We start from the raw sequence: 25,916 nt of genomic DNA, 5'->3' as shown, positions 1-25,916 counted from the left end.
CCCCAGCAACGTAATTCTCCCAAACTGACCTTCAGAACGCGCGTAACGCGACTTGTGATCCTCACCCAGACTCTTTAATGGCCGACGCGGTGAACTCGCCGCAACGAAAACGGCCACGGCCAGTAGATTCGCCTAGTCGCAGCGACACTCAAGAAGGGTTGTTAGAGTTCGATCACGACATGGTCTCCATTGGTCGACACACGCCTAAATCACCTCGACCGGCATTAGCACCGCGAGAGCCCAATTTCCTGAATGGCCCATCAGTGAGCAAATCCAATTTTGGCGTTCTTGAATCTAAACGTATAATAAGCGAAAAGGACTCGTTAATATTCCAGCTAAGACTCCAGGTGGATGAACTTAAACGTGCTTTAGACAAAGTACCTCACGACACACGCGAGGCCATGCAAACTACTGAAAGACTGCAATCACAGCTTGAAACTGCGCGCAACACCGTTCGTGATCAAAATGAGTATATTGAAGAGCTCAAAGACGACTTGGCCGATATTCAAAATGCTAATATTGATATTCAGAAAATCGAGCTGGCGTACGAGGAGCTGCAAGATCGACTAGAAGAAACCGCTGAGAAATTAAAAAAGCGGGAACATGAGATCGAGAACTTGAATATTGAAATTGATACGCTCCGGACTACTAATAGCCAGAATGCAAAGCTGGCAGCATCGCGTCCTCTTGCCGATGATGCCAAAGTACGTGCTCAATTGGTTGAGGCGCTCGGTAAAGCTACACACTTTCAAACTGATATTGCTAGATTGAGAATCGAACGTCAGGAGCTTTTTAATAAACTTACAGAGGAACGTGAAGCTGCAAAGATCGAACGCGCCCAACTCCGTGACGAGATCACTGATCTTAAATCAAAGATTGAGGTACAACACCTTGAAATCCAAGCTGCAAAGCAAGAAACCGATGCTGCAAGAGCAGCTGCTAAGGCGCTCGAAGAGGCTCATGCTCGCACTAATGAAACAGAAAATGCCCGCTACGAGAAGCTTGAAGCAGACTATAAAGAAAAAACCGAAGAACTCAAAACAACAAGGGCCGAAATGTCTCAACGTATTTCGGATCTCCAATCGCAAGTGACCAGTCTGGAATCTCAGATTTTAGCTGAAAAACGAGCAGCTCAGTCCGCTGAATCTACTCGTGATGCAACTCTACTTCAGTTAAAACCCGAGCTTGCCAGAGCTCAATCTAGAGTCCGTGAGTTGGAATTGCAGATTGAGCTCTTGAAAGATCAAGCACAAAACCGCCTAGATGAAACCCAGCAACAGGCGGAAGAACGCGCCAGTTCCCGAGCTAGCAAATACGAGGCTCAGGTTGAGCAACTTCAAACCGAGCTGGAGGCTAGTCGCGGTGAAGCAAAATCTTTGGCTAATGATATCAAAAGGCTTGAACTTGCTGCACGTGAACGCTACGTGGCTCATACAGACGAGACGAAGCAGCTAAAGGCTCAGGTGGCAGATGAGTATGAGAAACGAAATGCAGCTGAGGCTGAGCTTGAGAGATTGAGATTGGAGGTTGAAACACTTAAAAGAAGCCAAAGAACGCTTTCAGACAGACAGCGCGAACTTGAGCAGGAGACGAGCCAGCTACAAGTTGCGAACCGCCGAGCTGTGAATGAAGCTAAAGCAATTGAGGCAGATAAACTCCGGCTTCAACTGAAACTCGAGTCAATTGAAGGTCGGCCACTATCAGCTAGTGAACGTGCTTCTTTCGAAGAGACGAAGTTGGCTTATGAAGTATACAAATCCGAAAGTGTGCGTCAAAAAACCGAATGGGAGCGCACGTACAACACTATGCAGGAAGAAATCAAGGTCGCACAATCAAAGATATCCAGTTTGCAGGACCAAGTTGACATGTATTCTCAGAATGACCAGAAGCGTCTGCAAGAGCAGTCTTGGCGAATTGAGGCCAGCCTCAAGGAAACCTGGGATCGTGAACAAGCCAGACTTGCGACCGAAATCAACAACTTATCTAAAGAGCTCTTTTCAGCTCGACAATTGCATCTTGAAGTCGTGCGACAGCTTGAGGAGGCGCAGCAGCAGGTTGTTTTACGCCAAACTGTAATTACCGAGCACGAGTTACAACAGACCCGGCTAAGAAACCAGTTCCATGAGCTTGATCAAACTATTGCTGTTCGCGATAATGAAGTTCGTTCACTCAGAGAACAGATGGCTCATTATGCAGCAAAAATCAGCTCACTTCAAACCCTTGTATCTGAGGCTACTTCCAAAGCACAGGCTGCCGAACTCCGAGCTGAAGAAATAGATATTGCGCGTCAAGAAGCTATTCGAAAGCTCGATGAAACGGTTACTGAGGCCACTTCTAGAATGGATCGTCTGCAACTCGATAACACGCGTAAGGTAGCCAGTGCGGTTGAAACGGGAGCTGCCACAGCAGAGTCACAGTTCACCAAACAGGCTGAGGAGCTGAAATCACGTTACGAGCGTAAATTGTCTGCACAAAAGCGCAAACTTCTTCAAGTGGCTGAGGACAACGAAACTCAATTGATCAAGGAGATGGTTAAAGTTCAACGAGCCTTTGACTGTACCTTAAAATACAGCACAGAACTCGAACAAGAGCAGGCCCAAACCAACCAAGACCTAATTTTCATGAAGGAGTTTGCGAACTATTCTGATAAAAAAGCTACGGCTTACAGCCCTGCGCCTCGACGTAGGACATTCGCCGGCGTGGCCGCATTTGTGCACGCTGCGGTGCGAATGCGACGCTACGACACTGCTCATGTGTCGTACGAAACCAAACATAAATACCAGGAGATGCTTCGCAAGCATTCGCTTTGCTAACAATCTATATTTATTTTTTTATGCTATTCTACACAAGTCCCTTCGCCCGAGACTGCGCCTCGATCTTGGCCACTGAGCGCCTGAGTTCCTGTGTTATTTGATATAACCCTTCCAATTGCATCACTCTTTGCTCGAGCTGTTTTGCGCTAGCTATCGATGCTTTCAATGCCTCAATTTCCTTTTCGGCTTCAGCAAAAGGACCCTTTTGAGCATCTTCCAGATCTGCCAGGCAGGTATCGGTTGCTTGTTGAGATAACTCTGCAATTCGGTTTTTGACTCGAGTCATTATCACTTCATGAGCCTCGTGGAGCTTTTCGATCTCCTGTGCCAAGATCATACCAGCGTGGGTGGGGTACACAACTCTTTAGCTAATCGACAAAATGCATCGTATGGGCAAAGTTGCTTGGTACAGCCAGTTGGCTAACCGGCTGCGGCAATCAAAAAGCCCGTATCTTCAAGGCCATAAAAATAACCCCGTGGCATGGCAAGATTGGTCTCCAGAGACCCTTGCTTTGGCCAAAGATCTCAATCGCCCAATCTTTCTGTCCATTGGCTACCATTCATGCCATTGGTGCCATGTGATGAATCGTGAGTCTTTTTCCAATGAAACTGTTGCCGAAGCTATTAATGACAATTTCGTGCCCGTGAAAGTTGATAAAGAAGAGTGGCCCGATCTCGACCATATTTATATGATGTACCTGCAGGCTTCCTATGGTCAAGGAGGGTGGCCATTGAATGTGTTTCTTACCCCCGAGTCATTGGAACCATTTTTCGGTGGTACGTACTGGGCTGGCCCTGATGTTGGCTCGGAGACACAAATGGGCAATGCAATCCCGATGCTGGATGTGCTGAAAGCTGTGGATCAGCAATGGCGCCAAAATGAGCAGCAGTGCCGCGAGTCTGCTGCGAAGACAGTGAAGTCTCTTGCGTCTTTAGTGGATTCTAAAAGCTCCGGTGGATCAATTGAGCTTGATAAACAAGCATTGGTTTCTCAAATTGAGAACTCAGTGTTGGGCTCTTTCGATAAAGAATTTGGTGGGTATACTGCAGCGCCCAAATTTCCCATGGGCCACATGCTAAGGTTCATTCTAGCTAGCCGAAAGAATTTCAGTCCCGAAGTTGGTGAAAGTGCCGAGTTCACATTGAAAAAGATTCTCCAAGGAGGAATCAAAGATCAGGTTGGTAATGGCATTTCCCGATATTCAGTTTCGCGGGATTGGTTCCTGCCTCATTTCGAAAAGATGCTCTACGACCAAGCCCTTCTTTTGCAGGCATGCCTTGAGTCAGACACCGAGCCTGCTCAAGAACTCGCTGACGATTTATGCCAGTATCTTATTTCGGGACCTCAACGGGTCGATGGCCTATGGGTCAGCGGAGTAGACGCGGATAGCATGGGCGAAGATGGCAGAATGCATGAAGGTGGATACTACACGTGGACAATGGCTGAATTTGAGAAAGTCTTCAGTCAGAGACCGCTGTTTGACGCCGATATTAATGCAATGTATTACGGTGTGAAAGACAACGGAAATGTCAACGCTGATCTTGACCCCCAAGGCGAACTTGCCGGCAAAAACGTTCTAAGTGTACATGAGAGTGTTGAAAACGTGGCAGCTACCTTTGGCAAATCTAAAGAGTATATTGAGACTGTGCTCTCCCGAGGCAAGATTGCTCTGCGTGAAGCCAGAGCTAAACGGGCACCTCCTGCTATTGACGAGAAAATAATTACCGGCTGGAATGGTCTAACAATTGGTGCGTTGGCAAGAGCCAGCTGGAAGCTTGGCCGAACAGACGTACTTGGCGAAGCAGTTGAATCTATGAGCCTACTGTTTCAAACGAATTTCCATCATGGTGAACTTATGCGCACTTCAGATGGTATTCCAAGCACTCACGAAGACTATTCCTACTTGATTTCGGGACTTCTCGATCTTTATGAGGCCACGTTTATTGTCCAGTATCTTGAACGAGCCAGGAATTTGCAACTAGAAGCGATTAAGAAGTTTAGCGACCCGCGCGGCGGCTTCTATGCTTCTCAGAACTGGCCCTGGCTTATTTTCCGTCCTAAATCCGGGTTCGACTCTGCCGAACCTTCATCTAACGGCGTTGCGTTATCCAATCTTGTGCGACTTGGACGCATGACTCAAACCAAGCAATTCTTCGATGAAGCCGAGAAGCTAATCGGTTGTTACAGTGCCGATATCAAAGAACAGCCCATGGGATATTTGTCGATGCTGCAGACTGTGCTCAACGACGCTGGCATCTATGCCATAATTGGTGACGGTGACATGAGCCGGCACCTGCCCGCAATCAATGCCGCGCTTTCTCGAGGTGCCAGTGTTATCAAAGTTGACAAGGACAGCGTGCACTTTTTCGACTCCCTTGAAGAACAATGGGAGAACGCTTCCGAAGTTGAATTTGTGGCCATCTAGTCAGAGTCGGAATCGAGGTCGAGGTTGATAAGTTGTTTGGGAGCCGATTGGCGCGGCCTCAGTGCGTTTTTGACCTCTGGATCTGCTTTCGGGACAGGTTGTTGATGTTGCTGTTGTTCTGGCTTCGTCTCCTCAAGCTCGTCAGCTTCCTGAGCCTGCTCAAGCTGTTCTTCCTGCCGTTGAACTGCCAAAGTCGCCAGCATTCCTTTGCGGATTTGGTCCTCGGTGGGCCACGGTAATACCTCGATACCCGGTAACTTCTTGGTAAACCGGGTGATTTTAGTAGCATAATTAAGTAAAACATCAGCGGCAATCGGCTCACCAGCTTTGTCGTGAACAGGCTTTGTTTCAAGCAGCTTTCGGCATTCAGAAAGGCCAACCAGGGTCTCATTTATCTCGTTATCCAGCTGAGCACTTTCTACTTTCAATGCCTCAAGCCGACGGCACGCATTGTAGTGTTCGCGAAGCTCCTCCAGCGCAGCCACGGCATCTCGATCCAGCTGCAAAATGGACCTTGAACATTCTTCAATTGGCTGGTAATGTGATATTCTGTCCACCAGAGTCGTTATTTCCTCCTCTAGTTGCTCCAATAACCGATCCATCTCCGCCAACCTAATACTGCAAAGTAGTCAGCAGCGATTTCCGAGCTTTCTCCATTTTGACCGTGCGACGAATTCTGTTTAACGGGGTGAGATACCTTCTTGGCAAAGTACAACGCGGTCTTATGGCCACCGAAGATATTCCTTTAATGAATTTGGGACATACTGCTTCGTCGCCCCAGGGGCCATCTCATCATGGTGGTGAATCGTCGCAGCCGTTGATGGCCAGCTCGGCGACACGTGCTTCTGACCGTGCGCGTCGCATCTCCACGGAGACGCCTGACATGCGCGGCTATTCTTTCCCGACCAATTCCATTTCTAATGCAAAGTATAACGCGTTCACTTTTCTGCCGATGATTCTCATAGAGCAGTTCAAGTTCTTTTTCAATCTGTACTTTTTGTTAGTGGCGCTATCGCAAATATGGCAGCCGCTACGTATTGGTTATTTGAGTTCGTACATTGTTCCGCTTGCGTTTGTTCTTTTCGTCACAATGAGCAAAGAAGCGTGGGATGATTGGCAGCGCCGCCGTAGAGATGCCCAGGCTAACTCGGAACGATACCAATTGGTCAATGGATCAAGCATTAAGGCCCAAGACTTGCGTGTAGGTCAGATTATTCAATTGCACACAAACCAGCGCGTTCCAGCTGACCTGGTAGTTCTGAAATCTAGCGAGCACAATGGCGAAACGTTCATTCGAACAGATCAACTCGATGGCGAAACTGACTGGAAATTGCGGACCGCCTGCTCTCTCACTCAGAATATGCCTTTGGTATCAAGCCATGACATTGAGCTGGAAATCTCTCCTCCAGAAAAATCTATTTCAACATTCTGGGGTACCATCGACGTGGGCGAATCGGGTCACAGTGTGCCCCTCAGTATTGATAACACAATGTGGGCAAATACCGTTGTTGCTGCTGGCAGTATAGAAGGTATTATTGTTTACACGGGTAAAGATACTCGAATGGCTATGAATACTAGCAAGTCTCGAAATAAGGTTGGCTTGCTTGAGCTGGAGGTCAATTCTATCTCAAAAATTCTCTGCTTTTGTGTCTTCCTACTATCATTTGTCTTAGTTGCCGGCCATGGCTTTGGGCCAAAGTGGTATATCGATATATTCCGCTACCTTATTCTTTTTTCCACAATTATCCCCGTGAGTCTGCGAGTAAACTTGGATATGGCAAAGACGGTTTATGCATATCAAATCGAGAACGACAAAAATATCCCCGAGACAATTGTGCGTACTTCAACTATTCCTGAAGATCTTGGTCGCATTGATTATTTATTGACCGACAAAACAGGGACTATCACACAAAATGATATGGACCTGCGAAAAATACACATTGGTCAAATGTCTTATTATGGTGACTCTATGGAAGAGGTGGAGAGCTTTATTTCATCGTGGAACCCCCGGGGTACTACTTATCCCGGTGCAAGCCGTGGACAGCGTGAAGTCTCCAAACGTGTTTGTGATATCGTGACTTGTTTAGCGATCTGTCATTCAGTAACCCCTACTGATGAGGGCGGATACCAAGCCGTTTCTCCGGATGAGATCGCCATTGTCAAGTGGAACAGCGAGATGGGACTAGAGCTTGTCAAGCGGGATCGCAAAACCCTTTCTATTTTCCATCGTGCATCAGGTCATCACTTGAACTACGAGATTCTGTATCTATTCCCGTTCAATTCCGATTCGAAACGAATGGGTATTGTAGTTCGCGACTCGGCTACCAAAGATATTTGGTTTTATCTGAAGGGTGCCGATACCGTGATGGCTCCTTTGGTTGAACATAACGACTGGCTCGAAGAAGAAATTGGCAACATGGCTCGCGAAGGTCTGCGAACACTGGTTATTGGCCGTCGCAAACTTGAGGAACAGGAGTTTGACAGTTTTGCCAAAGCATATGGCGAAGCGTCTCTGCTCATGAGCAACCGTGATGCTGAGGTTGCCAACGTTGTTTCTAAATACCTTGAGCATGATATCGAGCTACTGGGTATCACCGGAGTAGAAGACAAGCTACAGCACGATATCAAACCCTCTCTTGAGCTTTTGAGAAATGCTGGGATCAAGATTTGGATGCTTACTGGTGATAAGGTTGAAACAGCCCAATGCGTAGCTATTTCATCCCGTCTAGTTGCCCGTGGACAATATATCCACGTTGTAACTAAGCTTGATTCTATCCATGCAGCACATCAGCATTTAGATTATCTTTCACAAGTCCCCGATGCTTGCTTGTTGATGGACGGTCAGTCGTTACAGTTTTTCCAGGACAACTTGCCTGAATTTGCTCAATGTGTTTTGCAACTGCCTGTTGTAATTGCTTGTCGATGCACACCCCAGCAGAAGGCTGACCTTACCAAAATGGTTAAGAGATCTACGGGGAAAAGAACCTGCGCCATTGGTGACGGTGGAAACGACGTGTCGATGATTCAAGCAGCTGATGTCGGAGTGGGTATAGTAGGCAAAGAAGGTCACCAGGCCTCTCTGGCAGCGGATTTTTCTGTAACCCAATTTTGCCATCTCACTAAACTGCTTCTTTGGCATGGGCGCAACTCTTACAAGCGCAGTGCCAAGCTTGCGCAATTTGTTATCCATCGTGGTCTGATTATTTCAGTTTGCCAAGCGGTTTACTCAATCTCGTCAAATTTCGAACCGCTGGCTTTGTATACCGGTTGGCTTATGGTTGCGTATGCGACAGTTTACACAATGATGCCTGTCTTCTCGCTGGTGACTGACCACGACGTTGATGAGCATTTGGCTAGAATGTACCCTGAGCTCTACAAAGAGTTGAAGGATGGCCGGGCTCTGTCTTGGAAGTCATACTTTATTTGGGTTCTTGTGTCAGTTTATCAAGGTTCAATGATCCAGGGCCTCAGCCAGATCTTTGTTGGCCTCAGCCAGCAGCTTTTCAAAAAAATGGTTATGGTCGGTTTTACTGCTCTTATTTGGACAGAACTTGCTATGGTTGCGCTAGAGGTCGTGACCTGGAACAAGACGATGATTTTGTGCGAGGTCGTGACTTTGGGCTTTTACATGGGTAGCATACCGTTCCTTGGCAACTATTTCGACCTAGCGTATGCTCGCAATCCAATGGCTTACGGCAAAGCCGCCTTGATTCTTGGGATTGTTATCGTTCCCATTTGGGTAGCCAGAGTCATCGAAAGACGCCTGAAACCTCCAAGCTACGCTAAGGTGCAGGTCTAAAACATTAAATATAGCATTCCAAAATAAATATAAGCGTCATCAGCCGTCCGAGTCCTCCTGGTCTGTATCTGCGACTTGCTGTCTGCGCTCAAAGTCCATGGTATGAGCACGGCGGAGGATTCTCTGAACAGCTGTGAATCTAGGCGAAGCACTGTCGGACTTGCATACGACTTGCGTCCTAGAGGAAGGAATGGCAGTAGCAGAACTCCCTTGCGTCAGCGTAGGACTCTGGGTAGGTGTAGGTGTTTCATCAGTGTAAAAGTAGGGCAAGTTAAGATCCTTGAACGCACGAGACTGGCCAACATTAGTGGCGTGCTCATTCTCAACGCGGAAAAAGACCCAAACAAACCTTCTAACCACTTCAATGAGCGCAACAATGAAGGAGATCTTGGCAGATTGCTGCGTCTGATCCCAGTACACAACGTAGAGCACCCAGTGAAATCTCATGAGTGGATCAACAAACATAGCCACATAATATGCCCATCGGGGATAAATCAGAACAGGTCTGAGATCGATGCTCAAACTGAAGTCCATGAGAATATCCCATAATGAGGAGAGGACTGCATTGAGAATTGCAAACACAATGAAAAGCGCTCTGTACGTGACGTTACCCTCATTTATCCGAACATAACTCAAAAACAAGTTGTAGAGGATGGTTGCTGAGTATTTTGAGGAGTTCAGCAAGTGAGGGAACCAGTCGTATGTGTCAAGGAAACGTCTCCAGCACTGCAAGAAACGCCATATGGCTGGCAAACAATTTAAGAACCCCATAACCCGTGAGTGGCTACTTCCACATGTCTCTGCTTCCGTCTCATTATCCCACCACGACCCTTTGCCGTATAGGCAGAAAAATAGCGCCATGTTTGAGACGCTGTAGTTCAAGCTGCAAAAGATATCACCGACAAAGAAATCTCGAAACTCGACAGGATATAGGCCAGACAAGACCAAACGAAGCAATGCCATCATTGCCCATTTTCTGGTGCTCCAGAACGCTGGATAGGGTGCAGCAAATGCAACAACCAAAAGACCCAAAAATAAGCAGGGGATATAATAGCCAAACTTTCCAGCACTAACATCAAAGTTAATCCACCCTAGCAGGCTTAAGGTAAAAAAGAATGAGGCGGGAAGAACCGGAAACTGTCTATAATCCATCGCGATCGAACGATCAAGCTCGAAGATAAACATATAATTGATTCGGAAATGCTGCCAAGCGTAAAGATTCAAGCTTAATAGCAGCAGTATCAGATCAATGAAAAAGAATCCTGCCCAAATTTGCAGATAAAACCGCACTGCAAACTCGTGTCCTCTATGCAAATCGCGAACACCGGCGTATATAGCTCGAATGAATAAGGGCAATCCAGCGCCTATAAGTAACCCTGTTAGGAGAACACTACGGTTGTGAGGATCATAGATTTCACCACGTTGCAGCTTCTCCACTGCGTATTTATGGTGACCACTCTCAAAGTTTTCCGCATACAACTTGATGATGTCCTCCGTGAGAATATCAACCTGTTTGCTCGTGTGCATGTTGTATCGTGATGTTTGAGACATGTAACTCTCCAAAAACGAAGTCTGGAAAGTTTTGTCGAACTTTTTCACAATTTTACGAATCCCAGTTTCGTTTAAAGCTCTGTAACTTTTGAGCTTCAAAAGGTTCTGATAGTAGTCATAACTGGCTCGCTTCAGCATATACTTTGCGTGCGTATAATTGACCTCAGATCGAAATCCGTAGTCCCTGTGTGAATTACGAGCGTCGATATCATTTTTGTTGCTAAAACACTTGGGCACTGAAGGAAATTCGAGTCTATCGAGCCATGCAAGTGTCGGTCCGGGGACAGCTGACTGCTTCTTCTTCTTTAGAAGCAAGCGATGTTTTTGTAGTGTATCGATCTGTTTCTTGAGCTCATCTCCTCGTCGCACTGCTTCTTTTTCCTGTTCCCGGTAGAATTCTTCAATTTTATTGACCTCACCACCCAGCCAATTGAAGAAGACATCGGTAGCGTTTCTCGTGAACGTAGTTAAGGGCAATTGTTGAGACACTGCGGGCGTTCCATCCACAGATGCCTCGCCACCATACGTCCTAATCCGATCATTGTCCAAGAGAGGTGATCTATCAGTGATCGATTCAGAAGACGGGGTACCCGTTGCTTCGGAGGTACCAGCTAGCTTTACAGCGCTGCTCCGTCTGAATTGCAGAGACGGCTTTCGAGGATTTAAAGCAGGCGACGGTAGTCTCAACGAGACATTGGTTTCAGCGTAACTTTGGTCTGTGTAAAAACTCCCTGGGGTCGCTTCGGCCGGTTTCGGCAAGTCTGCGCCTTTACACAGCCGTTTGATAATCTTTTTCCCCTGGTCGTAGTCCAAGTACTGGGCCCTCCATTCCGGAATAATCCCCTCGTCTAGCGTCCTTCGTTAGCTACACTATTTCCCTCAACTTTCCAAAAACTTACCTTCCAAAACGCATGGAGGCACGATGATTAATGACAAAGTCAAGAAAGCAGTCATATCAGGACCGAACTGATCTGCAGTGCAGGAAGGTTTCAGTTGGCAGAGGATAAATCAGAGGTTTTTGCCAGCGTATTGTCTGTAATTTCGCGTCATCTTCAAAATATTCTTTTTCTCACGCTGGATGCCCAAGGGCTCACCACTCTTACGACCTCAGATTAGCCCGCCTAGTCTCACGTGCAGACCACATTGCAGATCAGTCCATGCAAGACGAAAAGTATCCCCAACCTAAAACATTACCCGGATATGGCTACAGTACCTATGGACGGAAAATTTTGCAATAGACCATAGCACGGCTCACCTGCAGTAAACTTATTCTCCCCGCATTTCTCCATGTATGCCTTCTCAAACCATACCCTACCCGTCGAATGTATAAGGCACAGCCGTACGCGCAGAAAGTAGCTACAATGACTGTTCAAATTTTCCAAGCGGGTCCTGGTGACGTCGACAAGGTTCTTCCTCTCTATTTGGGATATCGCAAATTCTACAAGCAGGAGGAGAAAGCGGACGAGGCCCGAGAGTTTATGCTCAAGCGCTTGCAGCTCCACGAGTCGATTGTATTCTATGCCGAGCTTGATGGCAAGACTGTTGGATTCACCCAGCTTTACCCGCTCTTTTGCTCTGTGCGTATGAAACGCTTCTGGCTACTCTATGATCTGTTTGTTGACGAGTCTGCACGCAAACATGGTATTGGCGAGAAGCTTCTTTCCCGCGCTGATCAGTTGGCTCAAGAGACGGGCTCTTCTCACTTGATGCTGCAAACTGCCCACGACAATAAGACTGCCCAGTCTCTTTACGAACGCCACGGCTATGTCCGTGATGAGCATTTCTATGTTTACGATAAAGACATTGGTCCCACTGCTTGAGATCTACGTAGAACGCTATCTAAGTAACAACAAGAGTTTCAACTCCACATGTAGACCAGCTATTTTCTTATAATACCAAGTTATCCAAAGGTTTATACACAATTAACCCCCTGCAATGAGTCGATAGTAGGGCTAGGGTGGTCCAATCGAGCAGGTCTACCCGTTAGATGAGGGGCCGCTGTAGGAGGGTCACGAGTTCTTCAACAGTCTGCGGTGCCCTATTCCCAACATTCGTTCGTGATTTGGTGGAATGCCTATCGAATCTGCACAAGGGCATTGAAAAATATTAATTGGAAGCAGGTTTTGCATTAGGATCTGCGGTTCTGCAACTGGCCTCGCCAAAAGACTTGGGTGCATGAAATTAGTTACATGAGAATAAGAACAATCAGAACAGAGATTACGGACGAAAACTAAAAGCTAAGTGTCAGCCTAATCTAGCAGATTCAGTCCTACCGGCAATTCTGTGGTGGGCTAGGCAAGTCCAGCCATAGCCTCTGGTTGAATCACTATGTGAAATCACGAATAGATCATTGGTTACGTCAGATTGAAAAATACTTCCCCCATAGAGCGTGAAAAATGGGGCTTTGGACGTCGATCCGGGTATTTGTGCTTTTGGCATGTCTGCTAACGGCATTCCTGGAGCTTGCTCGTCGCAAAGAAGAAAATAGAGCCAAACTCAACGAGCCAAAGAAAAAAGTGCCCGAAAAAGAGCGGATAATGGCTGTAGACTTCACTACCCCAGCTTCTACAATTAAGAAGCCCCGCAAGGTTGTGAAGCCTAAAACCCAAAAAACAAAGGCCATTGGAGAATCAGCAAGTACCTCGAGCAGGATGACCATCTTTTACTCTACACTTACAGGATCAAGTGAACGTTATGCGCAGAAGCTGCACAACCAGTTTAAGCATGTGATGGAAAACGAGCCCGATCTATTGAATCTCGACTATGTCGATGATATCGACGAATTCTTCCTTTCCCCGAAAACTCCTGGAGCAATCTATATTCTCGTCCTGCCTAGTTATGAGACTGAATGCCCTCTTGATTATTTCATTGATAGTCTAAAGGAGACCTACAACGATTTCCGAATCGATTCTCGCCCTTTGTCTAGTTTGGCTGGATTTTCAGTTTTTGGCATCGGCGATTCTGAAAGCTGGGGGCAGGAGGATAAGTTCTGTTACCAGGCCAAGCTCGTTGATAAGTACCTTGGGAAGTTGGGCGCTCGCCGCGTTTTCCCCTTGGGCACTGGATGTATCAAAACCACAATCGACGAGAGCTTTGATGAGTATATTGAGCATCTTACTAGTGAGCTCCACAACCCCACCCCGGCGTCTGAGCTTGCGGATATTGCCGACAGCGACGACGAGGGAGAAGACGATCCTAGTGTGATGGATGTTGAGGACATGGGTAAGCCTATGAGAGTGAAGGAATTAGCAGAGGCAAAGCAAATGGTGGCCAAAGATTCCCCTACCTACAAGGCACTTACCAAACAAGGATATACGGTTGTGGGGTCTCATTCCGGTGTGAAAATCTGTCGATGGACTAAAAGTGCTTTGAGAGGACGAGGATCGTGCTACAAATTTGCATTCTACGGCATTAAAAGTCATTTGTGTATGGAGACTACACCTTCACTGTCCTGCTCAAATAAGTGTGTCTTCTGCTGGCGCCATGGCACTAATCCTGTCGGCACAACGTGGCGTTGGCAAGTAGACCCCCCTAAAGCTATTCTCGATGGTGCTTTGGAGGGCCATTACAAGAAGATCAAAATGATGAAAGGCGTCCCAGGAGTTCAAGCGGCTCGTTTTGCCGAGGCCTTTACTGTCAGACATTGTGCTCTTTCGTTGGTGGGTGAGCCAATTTTCTATCCTCATATTAACGAGTTCTTGGAGATGCTGCACGCAAAACACATATCGAGTTTCTTAGTCTGCAATGCTCAGCATCCAACAGAGCTCGCTGCGCTCAAACGTGTCACTCAGCTTTATGTCTCTATCGATTCAAGTGACAAGGAGAGTTTACGAAAAGTTGATCGCCCTCTCTATCGCGATTTCTGGGAACGCCTAGAGGCATGCCTAGATATCATTCGCGAGAAGCGAACTCACCGAACAGTTTACCGTTTGACGCTTGTCAAGAATTTCAATGCTGAGGATGTCGAAGGCTATGCAGATCTTATTGCTCGTGGTGAGCCTTGTTTTGTCGAAGTTAAAGGAATGACGTACTGTGGAACTTCAAAAAATAGTGTGCTCAGCATGGAGAACGTTCCGTACTATGAAGAGGTCCAAGCATTCGTCGAGGCCCTTGAAACTGAGCTTCAAAGCCGTGGGTTGGAATACGGTTTGGCAACTGAGCACGCACACTCTTGTTGTGTATTATTGGCACAAAAGCGATTCTATATCAACGAAAAATGGTATACTCATATTGATTACGCCAAGTTCTTTGAGCTTTTGGAGTCCGGAACTGACTTCGGGCCCATGGACTATATTGCCGAGACGCCATCTTGGGCATATTACGGTTCTGAAGAGGCTGGATTCAATCCTGTTGATGTAAAACATCGCAGAGGCAAGCCGGTGGAGTAATTTATATTATACAAGCACCTAACAATAAATATCGATAGTACGATCCCAACGTCCGAGCCCCAAAAGGGTTGATTTATAGTCGACTGAAAGTACTTTATCACCAGTCTGTATAGATTGCAGCAATTCCCAAGTATCAGAATCCCAAAATCTTACGGTTTGGTCGTAAGATGCTGTTATGATAAAGTCCCGTGTAACGTGTAAATCGGAAACAATATTGTGGTGAGCGGGGATTTCATGACTTTTCAAGCCTTGACGAAGATCCCAAACAAGAACATTATTGTCCGCTCCGCCAGTGAAGCAGTTGTATCCATTGAACGACCAGCCTGAAGAGTAAATCTCACGCAGGTGACCGTCAAGAACCATGATAGACTTGCCTGACCGTAGATCCCAGATTCTTCCAATACCGTCTAGACCGCCGGATAAGAGCAGGTTGCCATCAGGATGAAATGAAACAGTATATAGTGGTTTTGAGTGACCCGGTTGAGACAAAAGGCATGTGGTTTTTTCGCAATCCCACAAGTTCCAAACCTCGTCGAAACCAGCAGATGCCAGATATTTCTTTGTTGGGTGAAAGTCTAACTTTGCAACTCGGGAAGTATGACCTGAAAGTACGGCAACTTGGTTGAGAGAAGAATCATGGAGCAGAATCCGGCCATCTTGCGCACCGCTCGCCAAGACGTTGTCACCCCACACAACCCCTGTAACTTTCCCGTTGTGTTCACTGGAGCTTGCCACTTTTTCGAGAGTATTTTGGTCGAATAAAGATATTGTTCCAGACCAATCAGCAGCTGCAAGAACATCTTGATCTGGGTGGAAATTTACTGCAGAAACAGGTCTTTGGAATCCCGATTGCGAGCCGTAGGGCGTGATTTTCGCCAACTCAAATCGTAGCTGTCGTCTTTTATCAATCTCACTCAAAATAAAACTCTTTTCGTCCGCTTTGTAGCTGTCGTACAGCGCTTTTTCATCAGCGAGTCGAGCATTAGACCGAGGAATACAATCGTGTGCAATGAACAACCGCGCTTGCCGTAGTTCTTCAGTGCCCTTAAGTGTGCGGTCTATTGGAGATTCATCTTCTGATTCATCTTCTTTGGGCGGGTATACCGGCTTGTCTTGCTTTTTACAAAGAGCCATCACCTTGCGGAGTCTGGCTCGTCTATCGGCTCTGTCTTCACCAAACAACGTGACTGGCTCCTTGTGGAACCGGAGATAAACACGCACTTTTTCGTCATGGCTGGGCACAATTAATGTTTTTGCGATTTTTTCGAGCTCTGCCTCCTCCAAATACTCTTTAACTTTGGAAATGGCATTGTTCATAGTCAGTGTAAGCTTGGGCGTTTGCGCGCTAGAGGTCTTTTCTTTGCAGCTCACAAATTCGTCCTGCGGGCACTCTATATATTGCTCAGATACAATAAATAAACTCAGCCTACAAGAGTTCCGCAGTCTGAATCTTGTACAAAAGACGTTGTCTCCTGCACACTAATCATCCTACTCATATGAAGGTCGCCTTTTTGCATCCTGATCTTGGAATCGGCGGAGCAGAGCGGCTCGTCGTGGACTCAGCTCTTGCTCTAAAGAATCGTGGGCACGAAGTGACTATTTTCACGTCTCATCACGACAAAAAGCACTGTTTTCCAGAGACGAAAGATGGCAGCTTGGATGTGGTCGTGCTAGGTAACTCGATTTTCCCCAGGAATATCTTTGGCCGTGGGGCCATTTTATGTGCAGTTTTACGGCAACTCCATCTGGTTGAGCAGATCCGCGCACGAAGACTCAATTTCGATGTCTATGTCATAGATCAGCTCTCGGCGGCCATCCCCGTAATTTACACGGGAAGCACGCGATCACGAATTCTGTTCTACTGCCACTTCCCAGACTTGCTTCTTACTGAACGAAAAAGTATTCTAAAGAAGATTTATCGGCTGCCTTTCGATGCGTTGGAGAAATGGACAACTGGCATCGCCGACAAGATTGTGGTCAACTCAGAGTTCACCAAGGGGATCTACCGAGACACTTTTGGCCCTAACATGCCCGAGCCTAGTGTGCTCTATCCAGTTGTGGACGTTAAGGAGTCAGAAAAGAGTAACTTGGACCATGTGACACTTCGCCAGTTGAAAAAGTGGACACAGGTTCCTGTCCTGATCTCTATCAACCGGTTTGAGCGTAAGAAGAATCTCGAATTGGCTCTCGAAAGTTACAGCTTGTTATTGCACTCTACTTTTGAGGCTCGTGAGTCACTCTTGGTGATTGCGGGAGGCTACGACGAGCGTGTTTCTGAGAATGTCGAGCATTTGGCAGAGCTGCAGCAGCGTGCATCTAAATACCGCCTCCCTCACAAAACCATCTTCCCTGATGAGCCGTTCAAGCTCGACAAGAACACCAAGGTTGTATTTTTGCCTTCGGTGTCGAACGATGTGCGCAACTATCTTCTTGAAAATGCCCGCCTTACTCTATACACGCCTACTAACGAGCATTTCGGCATCGTTCCTCTCGAGTCAATGAAAGCACGCACGCCTGTCTTGGCAACAAATACCGGTGGTCCGTTGGAGACTATTGTTGACGGAGAAACTGGGTTCTTGCGTAAACCCGATGTTGAGGAATGGTACAAAGTGATGGGGTGGGCTATTCTTGAAGCCAAACCCGAGGAGCTAAAGCGAATGGGTGATGCTGGGTATGCAAGAGTTGCATCGAAGTTCTCTTTGAGCACTTTGGAGGAAAACCTCGATAGCCTAGTCAAGGCTACACAAGAGATGAAACGTGACGACGGACGTGTCGTGGAGAGTCAACTCAAAGTTTTGCAATGGTCATTGGTAGGTGCTGCGGTCCTGTTTGTGTTCTTCCTTAGTTGGTTCTACTCGTTTTTGCGTTGGTTTATACCTGCTCTATTTGACTCCATGACTTGGTGAGTTGATCTTTTCTTTCCATAGTATCAAACTATTAAACTATCTTCTCTGTTGTTGCTGTTGCTGCTGCTGTTGCTGCTGGCGTTGTTGCTGCTGTTGCTGCTGTAGTGCGGCTAGATACATCGCTCGCTGAACAGCAGGAGCACGAACATATTGTAGATGGCTGGGGTTCTCAGGTCGGAATGCTAAAGTCCGTCCAAAGAGGGAATCTCCAGTGCCGGACATTCCGCGAGGAAGTAGCGCCAGCGCCAACATTTCGCGGAGTCTAAAGTTCCTGGTTCGCATGCGTGTAGGCATAAGAACTCTGCGATGTAGGGGAATACAATGGACTTTACGCATGCCCTCAACAATCTGCTGATACTCCTTTTCTGGGTTGAGCGGTTCTTCTGGCTCGGCAGGCTCAGATGATTTGATGTTGGAGCCTGCTTTGATTTGATTTTGTCGCTGATAGTTGGCGAGCAAGACATCATAGGGCATGCTTCTGCCTTGAACAGCTCGTTTGGCTCCCATGGAGTGGGCCTTGCAAGTAAGAGAACGCATACAGGGACTGCCATTAGACAGAACAACACCGCATTGCTTGTCGAGATTAAGCGGAGCCTTGGCTCTCGGCTGTTTTGGCTGACGTTCTTTGCGGGCGCGCTTTTTACCTTGCTCTCCAGGCTGAGCCGTGGCCGAGGTTGAGGCAGGGGCTTTGCGTTTCTTGCCAGGTTTTTCTTCGACTTTGACCTCGATTTTTTTCTCGGCAATCGCAGGCGACTCAATTTTTACTTCTGGCTTGGTTTTCTGGCGAGTCGCGGCGGCTTTTTTACCGGCTTCGGATTCCGGGTTCTTGATACATTCGGCGACATGAACGGCATGCAAGTCTTTAAGCGAGGGCCGTTTGCAAAAGGGGCATAACAAGCAATCAAAACTGGCCGCCAGCGGCTCTGCACTTGCTAAAATTGTCCTGTCCACACGGTCAATATGCGGGCGACTGTCGTTGTGGGATCCCGGAGAAGCGATGCCAACGGCATTTGCAGCATCTTGCCAGCTTGGAAAGTGGGGACTCTCAGTGGAACTCAACGGCCTCAATATGTCTGTACTGACCTGGTCACCAGGAGAACCGAATGCCTTTAATATAACATCGGCTCCAATGATATCGTCCATACTCCGTGGGACTGAACAGACTGATGCTTAGGTTGTCACAGGCTTGTTCCCAGGGAGGGCCAGGCCTGGGAAGGGGGGAGGGCGGTGGGGAGGGAAGGGTGTTAACTAGAGGGGTTTAAGAAAGTCGACGAGACACTAGTAACAAGATAGTAAATAAAAAACACAGCGCTACGACAAGAAAGGAGGCGAGATCAAGAGAAAATTCGCCGCAAGGGACCTTGTGCTCCACAGCACGATTTTCTTGAGCTTTTTTACCTCAATGTAGCCGATATGCAGCTCTAGGGTGAAGGGTTATTGCACAATATCATGTGCACACTAGAATTTTTGGTGAACCAGCGCCGCACGGGACCAGTAGTTCTACAAAAATTTATCTAGCGACGGAATAAGGAGGTCAAATTTGTGGCATTGTGCGATCAGCCGTTGCCTCGGCCGGCGAGCGCCGTGGCTGCATTTCGCCGATGTTAGGTAGTACTCTCCCAGCATTCTATTTGAATCAGCCACAGCAGGCATCCTTGGGAAGCCACCATTTTGACCTCCGCCACAAGAGTAGCAGCTTGAGCCGCATCCAAGTAGAATACCGAAACTCTGTCGACAATGCACGTTAAAACCGTTCACGAGCCCGGGATTCCACGACCAGGATGCCCCGTGCCAGCCGTCCAAAAGCAAGAGACGTTCAAGTGCCGTGATTGTGGGAAAGAGTTTTTGCGATTCTACGATATGAATAGACACAAACTCACGCATTCCAACAAAAAACCCCACAAATGCCAGCGCTGTGGACGCAGTTTTGCCAGAGCAGACGCCCTAATGAGGCATCAAAGGCCAGAAAATGGTTGTCATAGAAGATTTATGGAGGAGGTCGAGGCGGCCAAAAACAAGGTCATTCTTAAGGTGTCAGGCCACCTGTCTGCCCAACGACCAGAACTAATAGGCCCCGAGTTCGTCCCCATTGTTCCTCATCAATCAGGCAACCAAAATACCGCCATTGGGCCATCAACATTGCCCACAGCCGTGGGTGCTTCCCTGCCCATGCCTGAACTGTCAGGTAGGTTGCCGCCACCTGCCGCCCCACCCACTGCAGCAGGTCCTGCAATGGGACCAGGAGACGGCATTTCCATGCCGACAACAAACGCGTGGCAAATAATCCAGGAGCTCACGTCGAGAATAAACGTTTTGGAAATGCGACTCTCTCAGCAGGACTCGCGACTAGCCTTTTTGGAGTACCATCATCAGAAGGCTGCGACCGCCCCGCCACAACCACAACCGGCGGTGGCGCCATCACAACCACCACCACTTCAGTCATCCCCCCAACCCTAGGCACTCTAAGGGTTGGGGCGCCGGCTCTTATCCAATCCCACCCGGCCTGAACACTGGAGGCCAGGACGACTAATTTTCTCACAAACATCAATGTCAGCAGCGAGCGCTCCTGGGCTGGGCAGAGGATTCAATCCTATTCCACCCCAACGGGGATCCTTCCCGCTGGACCACTATGGCGAGTGTAAAAAGCTCTGCGACGACTACCTGTCGTGTCTTAAACTGGTGTCCGGCAACAATGCCCCCAACTGCCGCGAGCTCGCCCGCCGCTATCTCAAGTGCCGCATGGACCACGACCTCATGGAACAGCTCAAGATGTCGGAATTGGGCTTTCAGGACAAGGACGAGAATTAACGTGCGCCTTCGTCAGGGCCTCGCCACACCGTTTGTACATAAATATTTTCTTTTTATTCACAATATGCATTATTTGCCCTCTCCGATCTGCTTCGAAACTTGCAGAACTTGTTCCAGCAGGTCGTAAAGCTCTTCCAGCGGCGTGTCGTAGTCCGGACTCTCGATGATCGTCATGTTGGGTTGCATGTACACCTGGGCCCTGTATCCGGCCTCGATCAAGGTGTCCAGAGACTCGTGCCCGGATTCCTCGAGCCGAGACCAAGCAGTTCGCTTGATGGTCCGATGCAGCGCCCGCAGACGATGAAGGCGAAAGCTAGTAACCAGGTGCGGAGCCAAATAGCCCAGTCCCTCGGCCTCTAGCGAGGGAACCACCGTGGTCTGGATTCTTTCCTTACTCCACATTTCTGATTTCGCAGATAGCGTTTCAAACCAAGACAATACTATTTTCAGGCATATCCGGGCATCAGATTCTTCGAACCCAAACTTGAGCGGCCAAGGCTCGCCATTGACTATAAGACTCAATGCGGTGACCAGCAGAGCGCTGTCCCTCGACGATCCGCGGTTGGAGAGAGCCAACGAGGCAACTGCGTAGGATAGCGCGGGATCAAACTTTTTGTGGACACTGCAGAACACTGCACCGTGATAAAAATACCCCCAGAGCTGGGGCTTTGTGGGCACAAGCACCTTTGTCGCTGCTTCTAACCGGCTGGTTCCTAAGATGGCCTCGGTCAGGGCCGGCATAGAATTGCCGACCGTCGTGACCAACAAACAATGCGCCAGCGAAATTTCAGAATTGCCGTGGTGTTTATTAAAGCTCTGAGCAAAATCGTACAAAATATGGGCCTTCAGAACCAACAGTTTCTCCTCCATTTCGGAAACTTTCGCAACGAGTCTGTCCATGCCAGAGGCATACAGTTCAGCCTCGGCCCAGGATATTTCCGCAATGAACGCACGAATGTGCGAGAGCAGTTCCAGCTGCTCATTGAGCGGCAAGTTACGGGCCAGCTGCGAGTTGAACGCAATGACTCTCGCTATCGTTGTGGGGGTAATTGATGTATTTGCCAGTGCGTACGAAAGCTCAGACATAGATGCCCCCTCAAGTACTATAATAGCCCTCCCTGCCAGCTCATTGGTCTTGTATGGCGCTCTCTGCACCGTCTCTAGCACGCTGTCCATTATTATTGCCCATGTGAAGCCGCTGACCTAAAGGGATCGACCTACCTACTACCCCCCGTGTCTGGTTTGGGCGATGACTCTGCAAGTGGTATGAAATGACTAAATTGCCTCCGCAGAACCTTCGCTGAGTTTGTCAGTTCCCGCTCTGTCAATTTATCTATAACGCAACCTAATCTTGCTGAGAGACGAAGCTGCATCGAAAATGGAAATAGCCAAAGCAGCCCGCAAGGCGGCAAATACTTTAAAGACCCTATCCAATGATAAGCGCACCTCGGCCCTCAAGGCCATCCACGACCACCTTCGAGACCACAAGGACATAATCTTGGAGAGCAACCGTCTGGACTTGCAGCTTGCTGAGCAGGCAGACTTGAGCCCAGCCCTCATCAAACGCCTGGACCTTAACAAAGGAGACAAATTCGACGTTATGCTCCAGGGAGTGCTTGATGTTGCGGCGCTGGAGGATCCGGTGGGGCGCCAGTCGATTTTGCGCGAACTGGATGACGGATTGGTTCTCGAACGTGTAGCCTCGCCGGTTGGCGTTTTGCTGGTGATCTTTGAGGCCCGTCCTGAGGTTATTGCCAACATTGGTGCCCTGGCCATCAAGAGTGGTAACGCTGCTATTCTCAAAGGCGGCAAGGAGTCCTCCCACACATTCCAGTCCATGGCCGAAGTCATTCGCACTGCTTTGGCAAAAACCTCGGTTCCCACAGACTCGCTGCAGCTGATCGCAACTCGCGAAAAGGTTGCCGACTTGTTGCACTGTGACAAGTATATTGACATGGTCATCCCCCGCGGTAGCAACGAGCTTGTTCGCAGCATAAAGCGCTCCACTACCATTCCTGTGCTTGGCCATGCCGACGGCATCTGCAGCATCTATGCCAATAAGGATGCAACTGCCGAAATGGCGGCTGAGATCATTGTTGATTCAAAGACCAACTACCCTGCAGGTTGCAATGCAGTGGAGACAGTTCTCATTCACCAGGATACTCAATTCGATGTCCTCCGCTCTATTCTCGTGGCTCTTCTGGACGCTGGCGTTACCGTGAAGCTCGAGCACAACCTCTACACCAGAGCCCGGGAGGCTCTGCCAGATGAGCCGAAGATCGTCGAGGCTGCAGAAGAAGACTTTGACACAGAGTTCTTAGCTTTGACTGTAGCCGTCAAGTACGTGGAGTCATTACAGGAAGCTATCGATCATATCAACGAGCACGGATCTCATCACACCGACTGTATTATTACCGAGAATGCCTTAGACGCCGCTGCCTTCCAAAAGGGCGTCGACTCTGCCGGTGTATTCTGGAACGCTTCCACTCGTTTCGCTGATGGCTATCGGTATGGTTTCGGTACCGAGGTCGGTATTTCAACAAACAAGCTACATGCCCGGGGTCCTGTCGGGCTCGAGGGCCTCATGTCCTATCAGTACTTGCTGAAAGGAAAGGGCCACATCGCAGGTAATTATGTTGGTGCAGGTGGTAATCGCCATTTCACCCATAAGGACCTCTAACATAGCCGTTACGCTTCAACAGCATAATCTTCATAGGTTTATTTCTATTCCCAGAAGCTAAAAAAGGTCTAAAACAATAAATACAGGCCGTTGCTCTACACGAGCTTGATATTTTTTTTGATCAACAGGGTCGACGGGTTCGAGTTCTTGGATTGGGCTGGGGTTCTTAAATACGGCATTGAACTCAGGGCAATTGCCATTGAATCACCAGCCGGGGACACGTCGAGGCCAGACACGTTGTAGAGCAAGTTGCAGTAGGAGTTTATGCATTCACGTTTTTTCAGGTCCCACACTGCAACACTGCAATCAGTGCCTCCTGTCACAAGAATATTATTATCTAGAGGATGGAATGCCAACCCAAATACAGCGTGCGCGTCGTAGCCGTTGTCTGTCGCAACTCGATGCGCTCTGAACAAAAAGTTCTCAGCGCTAGGCTGGGGCTCAGCTTTCTCAACAACAATTCTCGACGCCAAAGAGGAGGCTGCGAATATCTTGCCGTCCACAGAGCATCGAACTTGGGCTAAGGGGTGCTCCAGATTAAGCTTGCGAGTGAACAGCGGTTTGGAAATCTGTCGCAAGTCTAGTACCTGAACCCCACGATCCTCGAGACCTAATACTAAGGTGTTACTCGCTGTGTCCGCACATACGACCTTTGGGTCAATTTTGTAGGAAATTCCCCCGGGCTGCCGAGCATCAATGGTTTGTAGATGCCCATCTTGACTAGCCGCGATTAAACTCCATGGTCCACCGGGAGCATTTGGGCAGACCTGAGACACGGGCGCAGAAAACACGGACCCCACGCCACTGATTTTGCTGCTCTCGATATCGACCATCGCGACCCGTTTCTCAGTGCTTCCAACGAAAAGGCGAGACTCGTCGCTCGAGAAGCACCCTGACAGTACCGGCCCATCAAAAGTGGCTCTTAGAGCGCTGCGGCCGTCATAGTTGCAAAGCGCCGCAGTCGAATCCCAGGAAGTCGTAAGAATATACCGACTTCCACAGCAAACCTTGGAGATTGTGTCCCCATGTGGTCCTGCAGTAATTTCCATTGATGATTACCAAATGCGGGCGTCTGAGTGTGCTGAGCGTGACTTAAAAGCCGCATTGACCACAGGGGGATTGGGCAAAAGAACGGGGGAATTAGACAGGGGTTTTATTTTTATTCTTTTCGGTGTAAATCTATTGAGAATTAGCTCCTCCTACATAAATTAAAACGCAACCGGAAACCGTTTAACCAATAAGATCGGCAACATCAGCGGGCATCTCGATGATCTCAGTGTGGTAGAAGATCTCAATCTCACGAAGAGCAGGCACGTCGTCGTTGGTGATCAAGTTGATAGCAACACCCTTACGACCGAAACGACCACCACGACCGATACGATGGATGTAGTTCTCCTTGTTAGTGGGGAGGTCGTAGTTGATGACGATGGAGACCTGCTGAACGTCAATACCACGAGCAAGCAAATCAGTGGAAATAAGAATACGGGAAGAGCCAGTGCGGAACTCCTGCATGATGGTGTCACGCTCGCGCTGATCCATATCACCGTGCATGGCAGAGACAGTGAAGTCGTTCTTGGTGAGCTCCTCCTGGACGTACTCGACAGCCTTGCGGGTGTTGCAGAAAATAACTGCCTGAGCAACAGTGATGGTCTCGTACAGATCGATCAAAGTAGGCACCTTGTTGATCTCGTCGTCAACGTTGATGTAGAACTGCTTGATACCCTCAAGAGTCAACTCATCCTTCTTGACGAGAATCTGGACAGGGTTGGACATGAACTTGGTGGTGACATCCAAAACAGAGGAGGGCATGGTAGCGGACAAAAGGACGACCTGGAACTTGGCAGGCATCATCTGGAAAATGTCATAGATCTGGCCCTTGAAACCACGGCTCAACATCTCATCGGCCTCATCGAGGACGAACATGCGAATCTTGCTGGTGTTGAGGTAGCGGCGCTCGATCATGTCCAAAACACGACCAGGAGTACCAACAACAACCTGTGCACCCTGGGTAAGCTTCTGAATGTCATCAGCAACAGAAGTACCACCAATGCAGGCGTGGCAGGTGACCTCCATGAACTCACCGAGGCCGCTGACGACCTTCTGGATCTGGAGAGCCAGCTCACGGGTGGGGGCCAGAATCAGGGCCTGAGTGTGGCGGATGGAGGGGTCGAGGTTCTCCAAAACACCGATGGAGAAGGTGGCAGTTTTACCGGTACCAGACTGAGACTGAGCAAGAACATCGTGGCCCTTAATGATGGGCAGAATGGCCCGCTGCTGAATAGTGGAGGGGTGCTCGAAACCGAAACCGAAAATGCCGCGCAGCAGCTCGTCCTTCAGGTTCAAAGCATCGAAAGTCTCAACGGTCTCGTCCCAGTTGGAGGTGATGTTGCCATCAATGACATCAAGTTGTTCACTAGCCATTTTGTTTTCTGTTTTTTGTGTGAAAAAAAAACTATTGTTGGGAAGAATGGTCCGAGTGGGATATATATTACGTGTGGGAAAAATTTTTTTACTAGCGGGTTGGCCAGCGTGTGCCAGGGGAGCT

The 25,916-nt window shown here is 48.4% G+C and overlaps 16 protein-coding genes across 16 annotated transcripts; 8 read left to right on the top strand and 8 right to left on the bottom strand.

Annotated features, from left to right (window-relative positions):
- Positions 1-77: 77 nt before the first annotated feature.
- B9G98_00871 (hypothetical protein) lies at positions 78-2,813 on the top strand (the record flags this gene model as incomplete). Its single annotated transcript, XM_024807429.1, has 1 exon — positions 78-2,813. One exon carries the CDS (start codon positions 78-80, stop codon positions 2,811-2,813), a length of 2,736 nt encoding a protein of 911 aa, XP_024663197.1.
- A 28-nt stretch (positions 2,814-2,841) lies between these two features.
- B9G98_00870 (hypothetical protein) lies at positions 2,842-3,150 on the bottom strand (the record flags this gene model as incomplete). Its single annotated transcript, XM_024807428.1, has 1 exon — positions 2,842-3,150. The coding sequence occupies one exon, from the start codon at positions 3,148-3,150 to the stop codon at positions 2,842-2,844; it is 309 nt and encodes a 102-aa protein (XP_024663196.1).
- A 43-nt stretch (positions 3,151-3,193) lies between these two features.
- B9G98_00869 (Spermatogenesis-associated protein 20) lies at positions 3,194-5,239 on the top strand (the record flags this gene model as incomplete). The annotated part of the gene is made up of 1 exon (XM_024807427.1): positions 3,194-5,239. One exon carries the CDS (start codon positions 3,194-3,196, stop codon positions 5,237-5,239), a length of 2,046 nt encoding a protein of 681 aa, XP_024663195.1.
- On the bottom strand, positions 5,236-5,841 carry B9G98_00868 (Mediator of RNA polymerase II transcription subunit 4; the record flags this gene model as incomplete). The annotated part of the gene is made up of 1 exon (XM_024807426.1): positions 5,236-5,841. One exon carries the CDS (start codon positions 5,839-5,841, stop codon positions 5,236-5,238), a length of 606 nt encoding a protein of 201 aa, XP_024663194.1.
- A 122-nt stretch (positions 5,842-5,963) lies between these two features.
- On the top strand, positions 5,964-9,038 carry B9G98_00867 (putative phospholipid-transporting ATPase NEO1; the record flags this gene model as incomplete). The annotated part of the gene is made up of 1 exon (XM_024807425.1): positions 5,964-9,038. The coding sequence occupies one exon, from the start codon at positions 5,964-5,966 to the stop codon at positions 9,036-9,038; it is 3,075 nt and encodes a 1,024-aa protein (XP_024663193.1).
- Positions 9,039-9,077: 39 nt separating this feature from the next.
- Positions 9,078-11,502, bottom strand: B9G98_00866 (Protein SYG1; the record flags this gene model as incomplete). The annotated part of the gene is made up of 2 exons (XM_024807424.1): positions 9,078-11,445; positions 11,489-11,502. 2 exons carry the CDS (start codon positions 11,500-11,502, stop codon positions 9,078-9,080), a joined length of 2,382 nt encoding a protein of 793 aa, XP_024663192.1.
- Positions 11,503-11,911: 409 nt separating this feature from the next.
- Positions 11,912-12,409, top strand: B9G98_00865 (putative N-acetyltransferase YhfO; the record flags this gene model as incomplete). The annotated part of the gene is made up of 1 exon (XM_024807423.1): positions 11,912-12,409. One exon carries the CDS (start codon positions 11,912-11,914, stop codon positions 12,407-12,409), a length of 498 nt encoding a protein of 165 aa, XP_024663191.1.
- A 576-nt stretch (positions 12,410-12,985) lies between these two features.
- B9G98_00864 (S-adenosyl-L-methionine-dependent tRNA 4-demethylwyosine synthase) lies at positions 12,986-14,977 on the top strand (the record flags this gene model as incomplete). Its single annotated transcript, XM_024807422.1, has 1 exon — positions 12,986-14,977. The coding sequence occupies one exon, from the start codon at positions 12,986-12,988 to the stop codon at positions 14,975-14,977; it is 1,992 nt and encodes a 663-aa protein (XP_024663190.1).
- An 18-nt stretch (positions 14,978-14,995) lies between these two features.
- B9G98_00863 (hypothetical protein) lies at positions 14,996-16,294 on the bottom strand (the record flags this gene model as incomplete). Its single annotated transcript, XM_024807421.1, has 1 exon — positions 14,996-16,294. The coding sequence occupies one exon, from the start codon at positions 16,292-16,294 to the stop codon at positions 14,996-14,998; it is 1,299 nt and encodes a 432-aa protein (XP_024663189.1).
- A 179-nt stretch (positions 16,295-16,473) lies between these two features.
- On the top strand, positions 16,474-17,883 carry B9G98_00862 (Alpha-1,3/1,6-mannosyltransferase alg-2; the record flags this gene model as incomplete). The annotated part of the gene is made up of 1 exon (XM_024807420.1): positions 16,474-17,883. One exon carries the CDS (start codon positions 16,474-16,476, stop codon positions 17,881-17,883), a length of 1,410 nt encoding a protein of 469 aa, XP_024663188.1.
- Positions 17,884-17,919: 36 nt separating this feature from the next.
- Positions 17,920-19,026, bottom strand: B9G98_00861 (SAGA-associated factor 73; the record flags this gene model as incomplete). The annotated part of the gene is made up of 1 exon (XM_024807419.1): positions 17,920-19,026. The coding sequence occupies one exon, from the start codon at positions 19,024-19,026 to the stop codon at positions 17,920-17,922; it is 1,107 nt and encodes a 368-aa protein (XP_024663187.1).
- A 594-nt stretch (positions 19,027-19,620) lies between these two features.
- On the top strand, positions 19,621-20,340 carry B9G98_00860 (Zinc finger protein 91; the record flags this gene model as incomplete). Its single annotated transcript, XM_024807418.1, has 1 exon — positions 19,621-20,340. The coding sequence occupies one exon, from the start codon at positions 19,621-19,623 to the stop codon at positions 20,338-20,340; it is 720 nt and encodes a 239-aa protein (XP_024663186.1).
- Positions 20,341-20,760: 420 nt separating this feature from the next.
- B9G98_00859 (hypothetical protein) lies at positions 20,761-21,867 on the bottom strand (the record flags this gene model as incomplete). Its single annotated transcript, XM_024807417.1, has 1 exon — positions 20,761-21,867. The coding sequence occupies one exon, from the start codon at positions 21,865-21,867 to the stop codon at positions 20,761-20,763; it is 1,107 nt and encodes a 368-aa protein (XP_024663185.1).
- A 202-nt stretch (positions 21,868-22,069) lies between these two features.
- Positions 22,070-23,371, top strand: B9G98_00858 (Gamma-glutamyl phosphate reductase; the record flags this gene model as incomplete). The annotated part of the gene is made up of 1 exon (XM_024807416.1): positions 22,070-23,371. One exon carries the CDS (start codon positions 22,070-22,072, stop codon positions 23,369-23,371), a length of 1,302 nt encoding a protein of 433 aa, XP_024663184.1.
- Positions 23,372-23,466: 95 nt separating this feature from the next.
- On the bottom strand, positions 23,467-24,420 carry B9G98_00857 (Mitotic checkpoint protein bub3; the record flags this gene model as incomplete). Its single annotated transcript, XM_024807415.1, has 1 exon — positions 23,467-24,420. One exon carries the CDS (start codon positions 24,418-24,420, stop codon positions 23,467-23,469), a length of 954 nt encoding a protein of 317 aa, XP_024663183.1.
- A 181-nt stretch (positions 24,421-24,601) lies between these two features.
- On the bottom strand, positions 24,602-25,792 carry B9G98_00856 (ATP-dependent RNA helicase eIF4A; the record flags this gene model as incomplete). The annotated part of the gene is made up of 1 exon (XM_024807414.1): positions 24,602-25,792. The coding sequence occupies one exon, from the start codon at positions 25,790-25,792 to the stop codon at positions 24,602-24,604; it is 1,191 nt and encodes a 396-aa protein (XP_024663182.1).
- Positions 25,793-25,916: the final 124 nt, after the last annotated feature.

This window comes from Wickerhamiella sorbophila (assembly GCF_002251995.1).
Source record: "Wickerhamiella sorbophila strain DS02 chromosome Unknown contig1, whole genome shotgun sequence".
NCBI classification, from domain to species: Eukaryota; Fungi; Ascomycota; class Dipodascomycetes; order Dipodascales; family Trichomonascaceae; genus Wickerhamiella; species Wickerhamiella sorbophila.
Note: the sequence above shows the minus strand (reverse complement) of the source record. Positions and strands in the feature narration are given on the sequence as shown.